Source organism: Buteo buteo, chromosome 19 (assembly GCF_964188355.1).
Source record: "Buteo buteo chromosome 19, bButBut1.hap1.1, whole genome shotgun sequence".
NCBI lineage: Eukaryota > Metazoa > Chordata > Aves > Accipitriformes > Accipitridae > Buteo > Buteo buteo.
In genome coordinates, this window is record NC_134189.1 from 9,248,646 (window position 1) to 9,262,366 (window position 13,721).

General features: G+C 41.7%; 1 protein-coding gene across 1 annotated transcript in view; it reads left to right on the forward strand.

Moving 5' to 3' along the window:
- CREB3L2 (cAMP responsive element binding protein 3 like 2) overlaps positions 1-13,721 on the forward strand; it is an 85,922-nt gene that overhangs the window by 62,269 nt on the left and 9,932 nt on the right. The window contains exons 5-11 of the mRNA XM_075051860.1: positions 396-577; positions 1,245-1,391; positions 3,099-3,157; positions 4,520-4,588; positions 11,717-11,816; positions 12,762-12,888; positions 13,573-13,717. Coding sequence (XP_074907961.1) covers positions 396-577; positions 1,245-1,391; positions 3,099-3,157; positions 4,520-4,588; positions 11,717-11,816; positions 12,762-12,888; positions 13,573-13,717 — 829 coding nt within the window. The remainder of the gene's footprint in view (positions 1-395; positions 578-1,244; positions 1,392-3,098; positions 3,158-4,519; positions 4,589-11,716; positions 11,817-12,761; positions 12,889-13,572; positions 13,718-13,721) is intronic.

Below are 13,721 nucleotides of genomic sequence, written 5' to 3' on the forward strand. Positions count from 1 at the left end.
AGGCTATTGTTTTTAGAGAGAAAGCAGGCTGGCTCAGAGCCCCTCTGTTAATGTGGTTTCCTGGGGACAGGGGACTTATACTGGAGGGTTATACTTAAAACTCAAAGCATTTGCAGGAGAAACTGAAGTGTAGGTAGAAATGACTGGAGCATATGTGCAGAACCCTGTTTTGCCTGTTGAACTTAAAGATAGCTGCTGTGTTTCATTCCTTCTTTGGAGACCTGCATGCTCTGAAAATCTTCCAAGTTGCCACTTTTGCTTGATCCATTTTTTAACAGACAGTCCTAGTCTTGGAAACTGGGTGGTAGTGGTGGTGGCGGTGGTGGTGGCAGCTCTAGTGGAAATTTAAATTAGCACCTCAAAACCTTGTGTTATATGTGTCGCTTGCCATTTAGCAGTGGATCCCCTGCATTTGCCTCCAACCCCTCCCAGCAGCCATGGCAGTGACTCTGAAGGAGGGCAGAGCCCGGCTAGATCACTCCCTCCTTCAAGCCCAATCCAGCTACAAGCCACGGCTAAAATGACATCACGCACAGCTTCAGCGCTCTCCAATTCCCCTCTCCTGACTGCGCCACATGTAAGTTGGACTGGCTTTTTCCAGCATCTATCTATCTGTCTCCCTTTTTTCTTTCTTTTTTTTTTTTTATTTAATTACTGTTTTTGCTAACTTTCTGTTGTTCTTTAGATGAATCCATCTCTGGTCAAAACTGCAGATCCAGTAATTCTTGCTCACTGGTCTGTTCTGTTCCCACAGAGAACAGTGTGCCTCTCCTCTAAGCTGAGACAGGGTTCAACAGTGTTATTAGGTTTCTCCCACCATGGATTGTGTTTTGCATTAGGGCCCAGCCTGGCTGGGTTAACCTGTCCCTGGTAGATCTGCATCTGTCCCCTTGTCTTGTCGAAAACAAGTGGTGATCTTCAGGGAGGGATTTCCAGTAGTGGTTTTCATTTGTCTCTTTCCCTGTTTGAGCCAAGGAAGGTTTTACTGTTGGCCTGAATGTGTGCAGAGCTGGGCCGAGAACAACTTTGTTTTGAGGGAATACTCTCCTAAAGGTTCAGTCTCTGAATGGAACCTATCTACAAGGTCTTCCCCTTCCATGCATTCCCAATTCCAAGAGGCTGCTGTTTTAGTAGGCAGAGTCCTCTCTGAAGTGGGAAAGCTGCTGCCTCTCCTCCCTAACACCCTTTTCTTTAGGGCTGTGTGCATTTACTGTTGCATTATTTCATTTCTATGACACTTGCAGAAATTACAGGGGACTGGCCCACTCATCCTGACAGAGGAGGAGAAGAGGACGCTGATAGCAGAGGGGTACCCAATCCCTACCAAACTGCCCCTGACAAAAGCAGAGGAGAAAGTGCTGAAGAAAATCCGCAGGAAAATAAAGAACAAGGTAAATGTTAGTTAGCTTTGCTGGGTAATTCCTACTCATCCTTCATTTTAAAAAAACGCTGCAACAATTCTGCAGTAATGGTCTGTGGTACTGTTCAGTGCTGTAAGATGTCCTTTAATAAAGTGTTTTTCTTTGTTCCTAAACACATCCATCAAATTCTCTGTCACTGTGACAGTGTGCCTCTGTCTAGGTGAACACCTGAACACATGAACAATGGAGTATTTAGCAAGCAGGGTATCAAGTTGCTGTTGCTTGGCTCCATTTACAAACAGTACAATCCTACCCTTATGGTAGGCAAAGACCTCTGTATTCTTTCCATGGTGATGAAGATGTTCTTTTCCACTATTTCATGTTTAAAATCTGACTGTATTTCAGTGCCCCCGTCTTTTGATCACTGAATTCCATGACCTTTAAATGAATGGTTGATACCAAGGCTGTGAAACGCCCTACAGGTCTTTTCTTTCTTCCAACATGGGGAAGAGCCTAGTGATAGGGAGGCAAGCATTTTTATTCAGACCTGGGCAGCTCATTTGTTCTAGAGAATATTAGCACATCTTTGATGGTTGATGCATTCTGTTACTGGTTTTGCAGATAGAGGTGTAAATTTACCCACACTGAATTGGAATTTGGTCTTGTAATATTTTTTTCAAAATTTTTGGAAGTGACCTTGTGCATTTTACGTACTACTTTCATATAATCAGGGTCATTTATATTGGAGGGGATCTCTGGAGGTCCTTTAGTCCAACTCCTTGCGTTGAAAGCAGGGTCTTCTCAGAGCAAGTTGCTCAGGGACTTGTCCAGTCATGTTTTACTGTCTCAAAGGGTGCTGAGTCCCCAGCATCTCCAGGCAGCCTGTTCCCATATTAGGCCACTCTTGTGGTAAAAACAAATAAATAGAATCCTTAATGTCTAATTGGAATTTCCCTTGAAAGTTGTATTTGATGCCTCTTGCCATTTTGCCGTCTTGAGAAGACTCTGACATCATCTTCGCTACACAAGATAGTTGAAGACAGCAATAGGATTTCCTCCTTAGCCTTCTCTTAAATCTGAACAAACCCAGCTTTCTCTGCCTTTCCTGATATGTCATGTGCTCCAGCATGCTTATTATAGCAGTGATCCTCCTGTGGCCTTGCTTCTGTACATCCAAAGTATTTATTTCAGAGCCACAAACTGTTTGTGGTACCCAACTGTGGTCTTGCAGGCGCTGAATAGAAGGGAAGAACCACTTCTCTTGACCTGCTAGCTACAATCTTGTTAATGTAGGCCTGGATCTGGTTGGCTGCCTTTGCAACAGGGGCACCTTGCTGGCTTATGTTTGACTTGTTTATCAGGACCCCCAAGCCTTTTTCTACAAAGCTGCTTTCTAAAGCATGCGTGGGCTTTTCCTCTCCCAAATGCAGGGCATTGTCCTGGGATCATCTTTTAGTATTTGTCCTGGGATATTCTCTCCAGATGAATCTGATTTAGTTTTTAAGGTTAGTTCTGTAAGAGCAGGGAATGATCTTTTTCCTACTATTGAGAGGAGCAGTCTTGCTTCTGGATGTGGAAACAGACCAAGTCAGTGCTTTGCTTGCCAGGAATAGAAATGAGAACAGCATGGACGCTTGAATCTAATAACATCAGGGCTTTTTACCAGTTTATTAATTCATCTCAATGCTTTTTTTTTTTTAATGCAAATATTTGGTGTTTTTCTTCCTTTTTCCTTAGATCTCTGCCCAGGAAAGTAGAAGAAAAAAGAAAGAATACATGGACAGTCTGGAAAAAAAGTAAGCCAGCCTCCTTCCTGTTTCAAGTGGGCCAATAGCACTAGTTGCTGGACTGGGAAGGGATCCAGCTGTTGATGCTGGGACTGTTTTGTGCACAGAGTGCCAGCTGCCATCTCGTGGCTGTGACTGAGAAAAGCCCCTTTTTCTGGCTTCTGCTTGTATGTGAGCTGGGGTGCTGCATTCATAACTGTGTCTACCTGCAACACGTTGCTAACATGCCAACAAAGACTTTAGACCTTAAATAAGGCAAGACCCATCTGCTATTGGCCTCCCCCTCATGCAATTCTTTTGGCCTAGTGAGTAGGCAGTGTCCAGGGAAAGGTGGATTCAGAGTGAATATATTCTCTCTTCTAGTGCAGATGGTGACGGAAATAGGAAGTGGGTGAGTCAAGATTGCCTGGGAAAATAAGCAGGACTCAGGAAAACAGCATGTGACCCATCGACTTCCTTTAGCAAGAAGGAGCCAAACCCTCAATTAGTGTTTTATATCCCAAGTTAATCTTCCTTTCAACAGACAAGTGTTCTAGTATTTCTCTTACGCTCTTCACCAGATGGATCTGTTAAACCCCTTGTACCAACTTTGGTGATATCCTTGATGTAATTTCCTTTTTTTATTCTTATCTCTTTATGGATGAATCTTGCTTTCTCAGAGTTACTCCTGTGAAATTCCACTACGTACATACAGATATCAAAGCTATTTCCCTTTACCTTCTCCTTTCTTGAAGCTATTCTGACTGATCATGTTTGTCTTTTTAGGAGTCCCATATTTTTCACTTGGACCTCGTATGTGGCATGTCATGTGATAACCAACTTTAGTTTAGGGAGTTTCCAGGGGCAATGTGGAAATAAGCACTCTCTTGGAAATGAATCCTCCTTGCTTATTGACCTTCCTAAACTTGAAATTCGAGAATCTGCTTTCAGAAAAGTGGCATTCCCTAAATTGCTTGCTGCCTTATCCTAGCAATGAAATGCACACATTGAACACCTTTGCACAAAATACTTGCTAACAACATAAATACAGCACGTTCTGTGACTTTTAAAGTATCTGTCCCATGGCCTGATGTACAGAGAAAGTCAGAGCAGGGTCTTTGCTGTTGCTATTTCAAGAGGCAAAAAGTAGTTACAGCCCACCCTGAATGAGCTGCACCTGCTGGGATGTAGTTGAGCACTGTAAGCAGGTGCTCCACAGCCAGTAGTATCTTTTGCAATGTCTTTTACACCATGAAGTATGATGAAAGATTATGACTAAAGTTCATTGGTTTAACTTTTCATTAAATGTAGGCAAGATGATAGAGATCTCTGTGAAAGCAAGTTTAATAAATAACTGATTTTTTATGTTCCTCTTTCTTGTGTTGTCTCCAGAGTTGAGACTTGTTCAAATGAAAATAGTGAGCTGCGTAAGAAGGTTGAAGTCCTGGAGAATACTAACAGGTAAGGTACGAAGGGAATAAAACAAAACTGTAGCATGATACTACAGTGAAAACTGAAAATCTGGAAGTTAAAAGATCAATTGAAGTGTGAAGAATAGCTGTATCTGATCTGGTTAATGTCAAAGAAACATGAGGAAGGCCAGTTATCGTGACTACAGTGTGATGCAAAGCATAGAGACTTTGATGTCAGGTCTTAAACTGTCTCGGTAGCCTGTGGGGTGCTAGAGAAACCTTTTAGTACTCTTCTTGGAGCTCTTCCACTGCCCAAGGAAACACGAATAGTGATATGTAACAAACAAAACCTACATCCCAACTCTCCAAATTGTCTTTATTTAGTGAAAGACTGTTTTGACAGGACACCTTGACCTGGAGCATGACACTTCCAGGAGTTACAGTGCTGAAGCTCAAGAGTCATTATTAGTTCCTTCTGGACTACTAGATGTCATTGCAATTATCTTCTAAACATCTCACACCCCAGAATTTCCTTCATTTGGAGGCGGAAAATCAACTTCTTGTTTCTTCGTTTCTGAAGAAATGGGTGACTCAGTGGTGGCTTCTCAAAGGACACATGGCAGAAATAGCCATGAATATGGGTTGAATAGCTGAGCTTTTAATCGGATGTTAGCTGAGAGTGGAGTGTCAGTCATGGCTTATGCTCACTGTGTTCTCTAATGATGGCAAATTCCAAGGAGTAGGTACTAGATAAGCCCACTGTTAACACCTTCTAGTTAGAGGCATTTGTAGTGATGGTTGAATATTACCATTCAACATGATGGTAGCATGAAGATAAGACCCACAATCATGGAAAATGGCCTTAGAGCTTGTCTGGCAGCCAGTGGATTGCTAATTGAGTGGCATGTGTTGTTTCTAAGCTCCGGATCCAATCTCTGATTTCATGGAGCCAGACCCTGTAGCACTGTGATTTGCTGTAGAGTGTCTCCCACACACTGCTCATGCATAAAGACATCTGCTGTTTGTTTGAAGAGAGCCAAGCCATTTCTGTGCCTCTTGTATCTTCCTTCAGGGCTTTACATAAAAGAACCAGGAATTGTTCTGTAGGTGTAGAGTAGGGTTTTCTCTCCCAGGATCTGTCCCAGGAGGTGCCGAAGCCAGCTGCTCTAAGGAAAGGTGCAGCTGTGGGTGAACCACTCAGGGACAACATGCTGTCAAGCCTAGAGTTTTTCTCCCCAGTTCAGCTAAATTTGGCCAGCTGTTTTCATCTCTTGAATTGTTGTGGATGCGGTCGTGAGAACAGCTGTGTTGGTATTGTCCATCCTTTTACACAGGACCTTTAGCATCTTCTCTATTATTTGATGATCTTAATTCTCTCATACTAAATCCTCTAAAAATACTTAGCTAAGTGATATTATCTCCAAATCCTTCATACTTTGGGCACGTGGGATGAGTTGCATTGTTTTCTTCCCTCTGCAATAGCATTTATATTGATTTGTAATCTCCTGCAGAGAAGCAGATGTTCCTGACCCTCTGCACAGAAATTCTTGTAATTCATGGCAATGCTGTTTTGGCTATTTAGATACAAACTGTACCTAAAATCTGTTAAAGCTTCAAATTGAAGTACTGAGAAATTTGTAAAAGTGCCTGCTTTCATCAAGCCTGACTTACGTAACATAACACATTATGGGTTTTTTCACCTTAACCCCAAAGAGCCACTTTTCTTATTTAGTGTAGAATTGTGCAACTGTCTTATTCAGAGAATGGTTCCAGGCCCTTGTTTAATGTACATTATCCACTTCCTATGGTGAATTCAAAATGTCTGGTCTCCTCATTGCTATTTGCACAGAGCCTTAGAAACTGTTCAAATGTTTCAGAACTTGCCTTCACAGCATCCTATAGCTGATACTTCCATCTCCTATGTACAGTGAGGAGTCAAAGTGCAAAGCAGTGATGGTCAAAATTATGCACTGTCAGTTTATTCTTAGATGCCCAAATTTGTATGTTTAGGACTTTATTTCTCAAAGTACCTGGCACACAGTTATACACATATGTATTTTATTTAATATGCCCAAAGCAGAGCCCCATTTGACTTTAGTTGCAACTTTGAGTGTTCAATGCAGTAAAAAATGAAGACGTAGTTGAAAGTATTATCTAAAAGTAGATCTACAAACATTAGCACTGTTCTTTTGTTGTAAAGAGTTATAAGAGTGGAAGAAAGGTAACAGGAAAATAAGAGCTGTGATTATGTGTAAAAATATTCATGCATTCAAGTGTAGAGGAAGACAAAGTTGTTTTTTTAGCTTGTTGGAAAATTGGCCTATAGCTGCTTACCTAAAAGTTAATGCACCTGTATGTGCTGTCAGTCAGTATCATGTTTTTATAGTCTGATTGGAGTTGAGAGGAACTGAAGGGTAATTTCCAAAACATACAACTATTGAACAGCAGAGTTTCCTTTCAGTATGTGCAATCAGTTTTTTAAAGTATGATACTGTGTATATAGAACACATTTGCCCAGATACATACCTAAGACTTCAGGGAAACCCTGCTTGCATTTCAAAGTCTGGATCCAAACCATGGAAACACTAGAATTTCTTCTGGTAAAAATGTTCCTACATTATTCTCAGTAACATGAAAAAAATTAGAATAATCTTCCCTGAGAGCCTGCCTCAGTCTGAAATTCTGGATCTGAAAAGATGTAATGTAAAAGGTGCAAGTGTGGTCAAAAAATTTGCATCCAGAAGCATCTCCCTTGATATTCATGCATCTTAAAAGGCAAGGCAGGAGGCTGGGGATCAAGATGCAGGGGAGTTTTTAATTCTCATTACTCTGAGAGGGTGACTGCAGCATTTTTGGCATCTTTAGTATTAGAACACTAGCATATGTTTCCTCTCCTAACTTATGTGACTCAGTCCCTTAAAAGAAACCCATCCAAGTTCCTTTCTAGGCAGTTTTCTCAAAACTAAGGAAGCACATTATTACATGCATATCTGTTATGTCTTGTAGCCACAAGTGAACCAGGCTTTCATTGGTTTCAGTAGCATCTGAACATGTGGGGCACTCCTGTCTCAGAAAGCAAAGGGTGTGAGAAGAAGCTGGCACCAAGAGTTGAACTGACTTGTCGCAGTCACCAAGAAGGCTTGATTCACTAGTGTTTTGGCACTTGGGACTGAAAGCAGAAATTGCCAGTGATCTAGGGGGTTGCACGTGGTTTCTGACATGAGCGTTGTCTAGCTGGGAGCCATGGCTATTTGGGCTTAAAGACAGTATTGAAACATCCAGTACTGTGTATGACATATGAGAAGTACTTTTGCTTTTCACTTCTGTTGAGTCTGTATTTATAGATATATTGACGGTCACTTTTCCTGGAGAAATGATAGACATAGCATATGGTTGAGTGTGTCACACGTGGACAATGCATGCAAGTAGCTGTTAGAGTTGCTCCCATGGAGTAATGACTAGCAAGTTGTGTAGATCTCCACTCTGACAGGCACCTTAAAGGCAATGGCTTTATAAATACAATTGGGATGTTCTTCCATTTCTCATACTTCCGTTCAAGCTATTGTTACAACTCCCAGTCATCTAAAGATCAAGTTGCATATCAGTCTGACCCCCCCACGGGTTTATCAGCACCAAAGCTGCCAGACTTCACTGATTTGCTTCGCTGTTCCTTTATTTGAGGCTGGTAAAGTCATTTTACCAAGTCATTTTCGAGGAGTGATGGATCTGCATTTAAGTTGCAGTGAGATATCTTGCACTTCATTTCAGACCACCCTTATAATAGTTGACAAAGTGTGGCAGCCCTGGAGCAGCTCCTTGTTTTCAAAGCAACAGGACAGTGTTTTGTATGCTGAAACATCTTTGATGAAAAATTTCTGGATTTTTTTCTTTGTAATTCAAATGAGGAATAATTATGGATTTTTTTTCTGCTTTGTGGTATTCTGGTCTTTCAGTGGAAATCTTACTTTGGGATTTGCTGTCTTTCCTACAAATAGGACAGGCAGAGAAGGAATCTGTGCGTAGAGTTGGAAGACAGAATAATTTTTCTCTCTCCATATCAAAATTAGGTTTTGTTCCTCACAACGTAGACAAATTCTCTAAAAAATCTTGATCAAAATAAACAGTGTTTGGTGTCCCTTAGAAGCTGTCTTTTTTTGTTTAAATCACTGTTGAATTTTAAACATAGACACTGAATTGAGGAAACCTCCCAGGTGGCTACGTCCTGGAGTGTCAGATTTTCTCTCTTTAATCAAAGTGTCACTGGAAGCAGAGGGGAAGCCTTGACTTGTTCCTAACTTTGGTAGAGAGAGGGGCTCTTCTGAAGATGAGTATGTGAATGTGCACATGAAAACAAGACATCACAGGCAGAGTGAATTTGCTGGCAGTGTGTGGAAGGGAGAGCAGGAGTCTTCAGTCACTTTACAGCTTTACTGTGAGGTGCTTCCATTGGCAGAGAAAAGCGTGAAAGCACGTTCACACCTCCTACGGAGGTGACCCTCTAATTGAATATCACTGGGAAATGTGTCAGACACAATGAAAATAATCCCTGTGGGTGCAAACCCCCTTATGCATGCTGCCTTGGGATTGCATTTTCTCCTGTTAGGATTTAGCCATAGGCAGTGTGTTTCGCTAAAAGCGTTCATGGCCTTCCTGCTGCTCTTTAGAGGGAGCATCTTAGTTTAACTTAAGTCCCTGTTCTGCAGAACAGAGAGTTGCTCCTTTTCCCTCTCATAGTCCAGATCATCCCTGCAGCTGGCCAGTAAGAATGAATGCAGCTTTTGTGTGGAAGAGGAGATCTTTTGATCTCGGAATCCAGTCTTCTATCATTCCAGATTCAAATAGGGAATAGAAGCACCAAGGACCACCCCATTTTGGTGGTGGTAGGGTAAACTGGTATCATTTCTGAACAAACTTGTTTCTTGCTTTTGCCTTGGCTCTTGCTCTTAGTTTGAAAATGCACCTGTAGCCTATCAGCTCCCAATACTGAGTCCTTGTCTGTGGGGAGGCGACAGTAGCTCTGCTCAAACAGATGAATGACTTGGAGGAGAAAGATGTTTTATATAAAAGTAGTTGGTAAAAAAGGTGGGTGATGAATCTTCCTCTGTGCATAAGAGAGACCTCAGAATACCTGCCTAATTTTACTTTCCAAAAATAGTGTTTTGGAATCAGTTTTCTGGGCCCACTCTGCCCAACAGTTTTTTTTAAATCGGGACACAAAAAGGCAGAGATTAGCAAAATCAGGACAATTGCCTCTTCTCTGTTGATTTCCTCACCAGCCATTAGCTGTTTTCTCTCTGACACTTCCACAAAAAGTGGCAAGAATGATCAGCATTTCAAGGCTGATGCTGCCAACCCCAGAGCTGGGGAGGAGGAGAGCTCCCTCCTCGCTCTGTAGAGCTGTTCTGTGTCAAGCTCAGTGACTCAGGCCTGTAACGGGAGAAAGATTTAGTCTTCTATAAGAGCACAGAAATTGCAGGGTTAAAAAGACCTTGCTGTGTAACATAGCTAGAGGCATATGGTGGGAATACTGTAGGCAGCGTGTTCTGTGCCGGAAAAATGATATATACCACGTACACAAGTCTTTGTGAACCCTACGCCATGTAGTGGATGTGAGGAGGAACTGGGAGAGATGCAGAAGGGAGCAGGGAATTAGGATGGTCTCATTTACGTGATGGACAGTGTTTTAATCTCTTAATTTGCCTGTGGTCTCTCTAATAGTGAATAAAGGACTGAATTAGATGAATCACTTTCTTTTTTTAAATATTGAGTTGCAGAATAAACCATGCTCTCAAGAGCATGCCAGACATCCTTCCTTAATAAGTTGAGAAGGATCTGCTGGCCCAGATAAATCTGTGCTGTGAGCATGCCTTGTGCTCATTTCAGAATGCATTCCTGAAGTCCTTGAATTCATTAAACCCTAATTAGCAACGAGCATTGATGATTAAAAAAAATCTATAATAATAGGCAGACGAGTGTATATTGAGCTGCGAAGGCACCTCTGGGTCTGGCCTACAATTAGCTTTTAGCCAGTTTGATCTTAAAATAATCTTTCTATTTTCTCTGACATTCTGACCTTGCCTCTCGCTTTAGCATTTGACGTCACAGCCTCCAAAGCTGTTGCCTGGAGTTTTGTGGGGGTTATCCTCCACAATAGATTGTGAGACTTGCAGGAGAAGTGAAAAGTGAAGTTGGAAACAAACAGCAGATTTAACATCTTGATACAAAATTGTACTATATTTGTGTGGAGGACAGGCATTTGGGTTACTCCTTACCTGTTAAAAAGCTTTAATGAAAACAAAATGAAAACTGCTGTGAAAACCCTGTATCAATCATACTTTGAGATTATTTCCCATTTAAATGACTAGTGTCCTGACTGTAGTAATTGATGATACAGCAGAAGAAAATCAGCCAGAAAGACAAAAGAATATCCTTCTGGTCTGGGACTGTTGACTCCAACTGCAAGAGAATTGCCATTGTGGTTGGGACCTCTGAAAGCCACAGTCACAGTAGCCACTTGAAGCATCTGTGATTTTTGTCAGCTCCTGGAGGATTTAGCAAATAGCAATAAAGTGCTTTATTTAGTAAATGAATTTGAGAAATGGAGTCTGTGCCTATGTCTGACTTTAAGACCTCCTCTTCAAAAATGGTCCGGCATGTGGTCCAAAGCACCGTACAGCAGGTTTTCAGAAAAAGGAGGTAGCCATATATCTCTACCACCAATTAGAGCAGTTATAAACTTGCTTCTGCACCTTCTCAAAAAATGGCGAAACTCCTGCTGAATTCATGACATAGAATCAGGTTATATATGCATCTAGTCACTTGCATGTAGAGCAGTTTAAGTTGTTTGTATGCTTTCCAGAATCGTTTCTTGTAGAGACACTGAAAACACCATTTTTATTAATAAGAGCTTTCTGAAAGTACTAAAGAAGTAATTGTTCAGGGACATCAGTTGAGGGAAAGAAGAAAGATCTTTCTGAAAGTTCTAGTGTTAATACATGTTAAAACTTTGTAAAATTAAATACATTCCTTGCTACTAACTTCAAGGAGAGGACTTTAACTATCTATACCTTATCATAAATGCTGTATTATTGCCAGGTGTGGAATTTGAAGCAAAAAGCTATTTAACCAGCAAGTAGATCAGTGTGTGTGATGCTTGTCTGTTGTCTTTGCTTTCCAGAACACTTCTGCAGCAGTTGCAGAGACTCCAAGCCATGGTTGCTGGGAAAGTGTCCCGTTCGTGTAAAGCAGCTAGCACACAGACAGGGACCTGTCTTATGGTGAGTGTCCCTAAAGCTGGGAATTGTAGGGGCATGCGAATCTCTTTCCACTGCTCAAAGTCACATCCCTTGTACCGCAAAGCCCCTCACTTGCAAATTCTCAGCTTGGGAAAATTCTCTTCATAATTTGACAATTAATTTTGAGGTAGGTGAGACTCCTGGCTGATGAAGATTAATGGTTGTGGGAAGGCATTAAATTCTGGAGGAGACTGGGCCTGTGCTTTTGATTGGGTGCTGCAGTGATGAAAGAAGGAGCACTGCTCCTCTTGAGTGACCTATTTTATTATTTCCTACAATATTGTATGTGAGAAATGGTGTCTAGGGTTGTAAAATGAAAATGAGGGTGTCTTTTGATACCAGTGAGAATAAATTTGCTCATCCAAATAAAAATATGACTAAGGCTGTAAATCTACCTCTGTCCTACTTCAGTAATAGTAGTCAGGATAAGGAAAGGATTAGAATGAAACTTTTCCCTTTTCCTTCCCTACACTCAGCCAGCAAGTTTGCTTTATACTTGTGCTAGAAATTGATGGAAATTATTTTCAAGGCCTAAGTTGTTCTCCTAGTCTGCCAGCCTCTCTGTCACTTCAAAGAAAGACTGGGGCCAGCAGCAGAAATAACCTTGGAGATTCCCAACAGCATCTGTAAAAAACATATGGTAGTTGTGTCTGCTTTTCAACTTTGGGAGCAAATAAAGCTACAGGCCAAAATGGTGGCAGACATTGAAAACAAACTCCAGCATTGAAATCTGCCCTTTAAAACACTGACTTGTTACTGTATATGTGCCTTTGCTAAGACACTCTATGTAGTGATGAAAATAGCCTCAGATGATTTGTTTTGAAAAAGTATCAGATCTGCTTTGTGTTGATTCTTAGTTTTGATGTGCACATGTGTGCCAAGAGGTAGTGTAGTGCACTTACCTTTTCTGCATCCTCCCTTTGCCAGATGGTGGTGCTGTGCTTTGCAGTAGTTTTTGGCAGCTTCTCTCAGAGCTATGGGCCATATCCTTCTGCTACAAAAATGGTGTTGCCCAGGCAGCATTCCTCGCCAGAGTCCTACACAGACTCCATTGGTAAGTGACAACCATCCCAGTCTTGGTCCCTTGCTTGATTGTGCTTTGGCACTTGTTTTCTACTCCCAACCCTAACCCCCTCCTCAAGCACCTCTTGCTTTTCTGCTCCTTAGCAAGCCATTCCTTGGTATACCTATGTTTTTCAAAGGATAACTTGGCAAGCTGTTCTGATGGCAGAAGACTTCATAGACATGGGCAAAGCCTTTGTCCGCCAGCCTGCTTGCTACTTCTGTTTAAGCAGGCTTTTTTCTGTTTGTGGAACTAAAGCTAGTGGTCTGTAAAAAGTAGCAGGATTTCTACTCTGTAGCAAATGTTTGTACTGTTAAAACGTGCAACTGGTATCAGCTGGTGTGTCCTTTGCCAATGTCAACAAAGAGTCCAAGAACTGCATGGGAAACTGTTAGCATTATAACAATGCGTAATGAACCTGTTGCTTTCAATGTATATTATCAAAGTGATTGTTTCATTTTCTTCTTCTGTTGTGAATAATTCAGAGCTTTTTGATCCTTACCTGGACCGTTGCTGTGGTATCTTTCCTCAGCTATCAAATTACCAGTTAATCGCTATGAAAAGACCTTTGCAGCTTTAGTTCTGCTCTGTCGGTTTCCATTTCCTGAAATGACCAGGGCTGTTCTCTGAGCTGCCTGTTTCTCATCTCTTTTTGCCTTCTGTCTTTGTATGCAGTGAGGTCAAGGAGTCTGCTAATTTACGAAGAGCCTCACCAACTGGAGGAGTCATCAAGCCCGATCTCCTTTGCAGATCGCAATGACAGGCAAGCAGACACCTCCAAGTACACAGCACTGTCCCTGGAAGCCATGCCAGGGACACAGCAG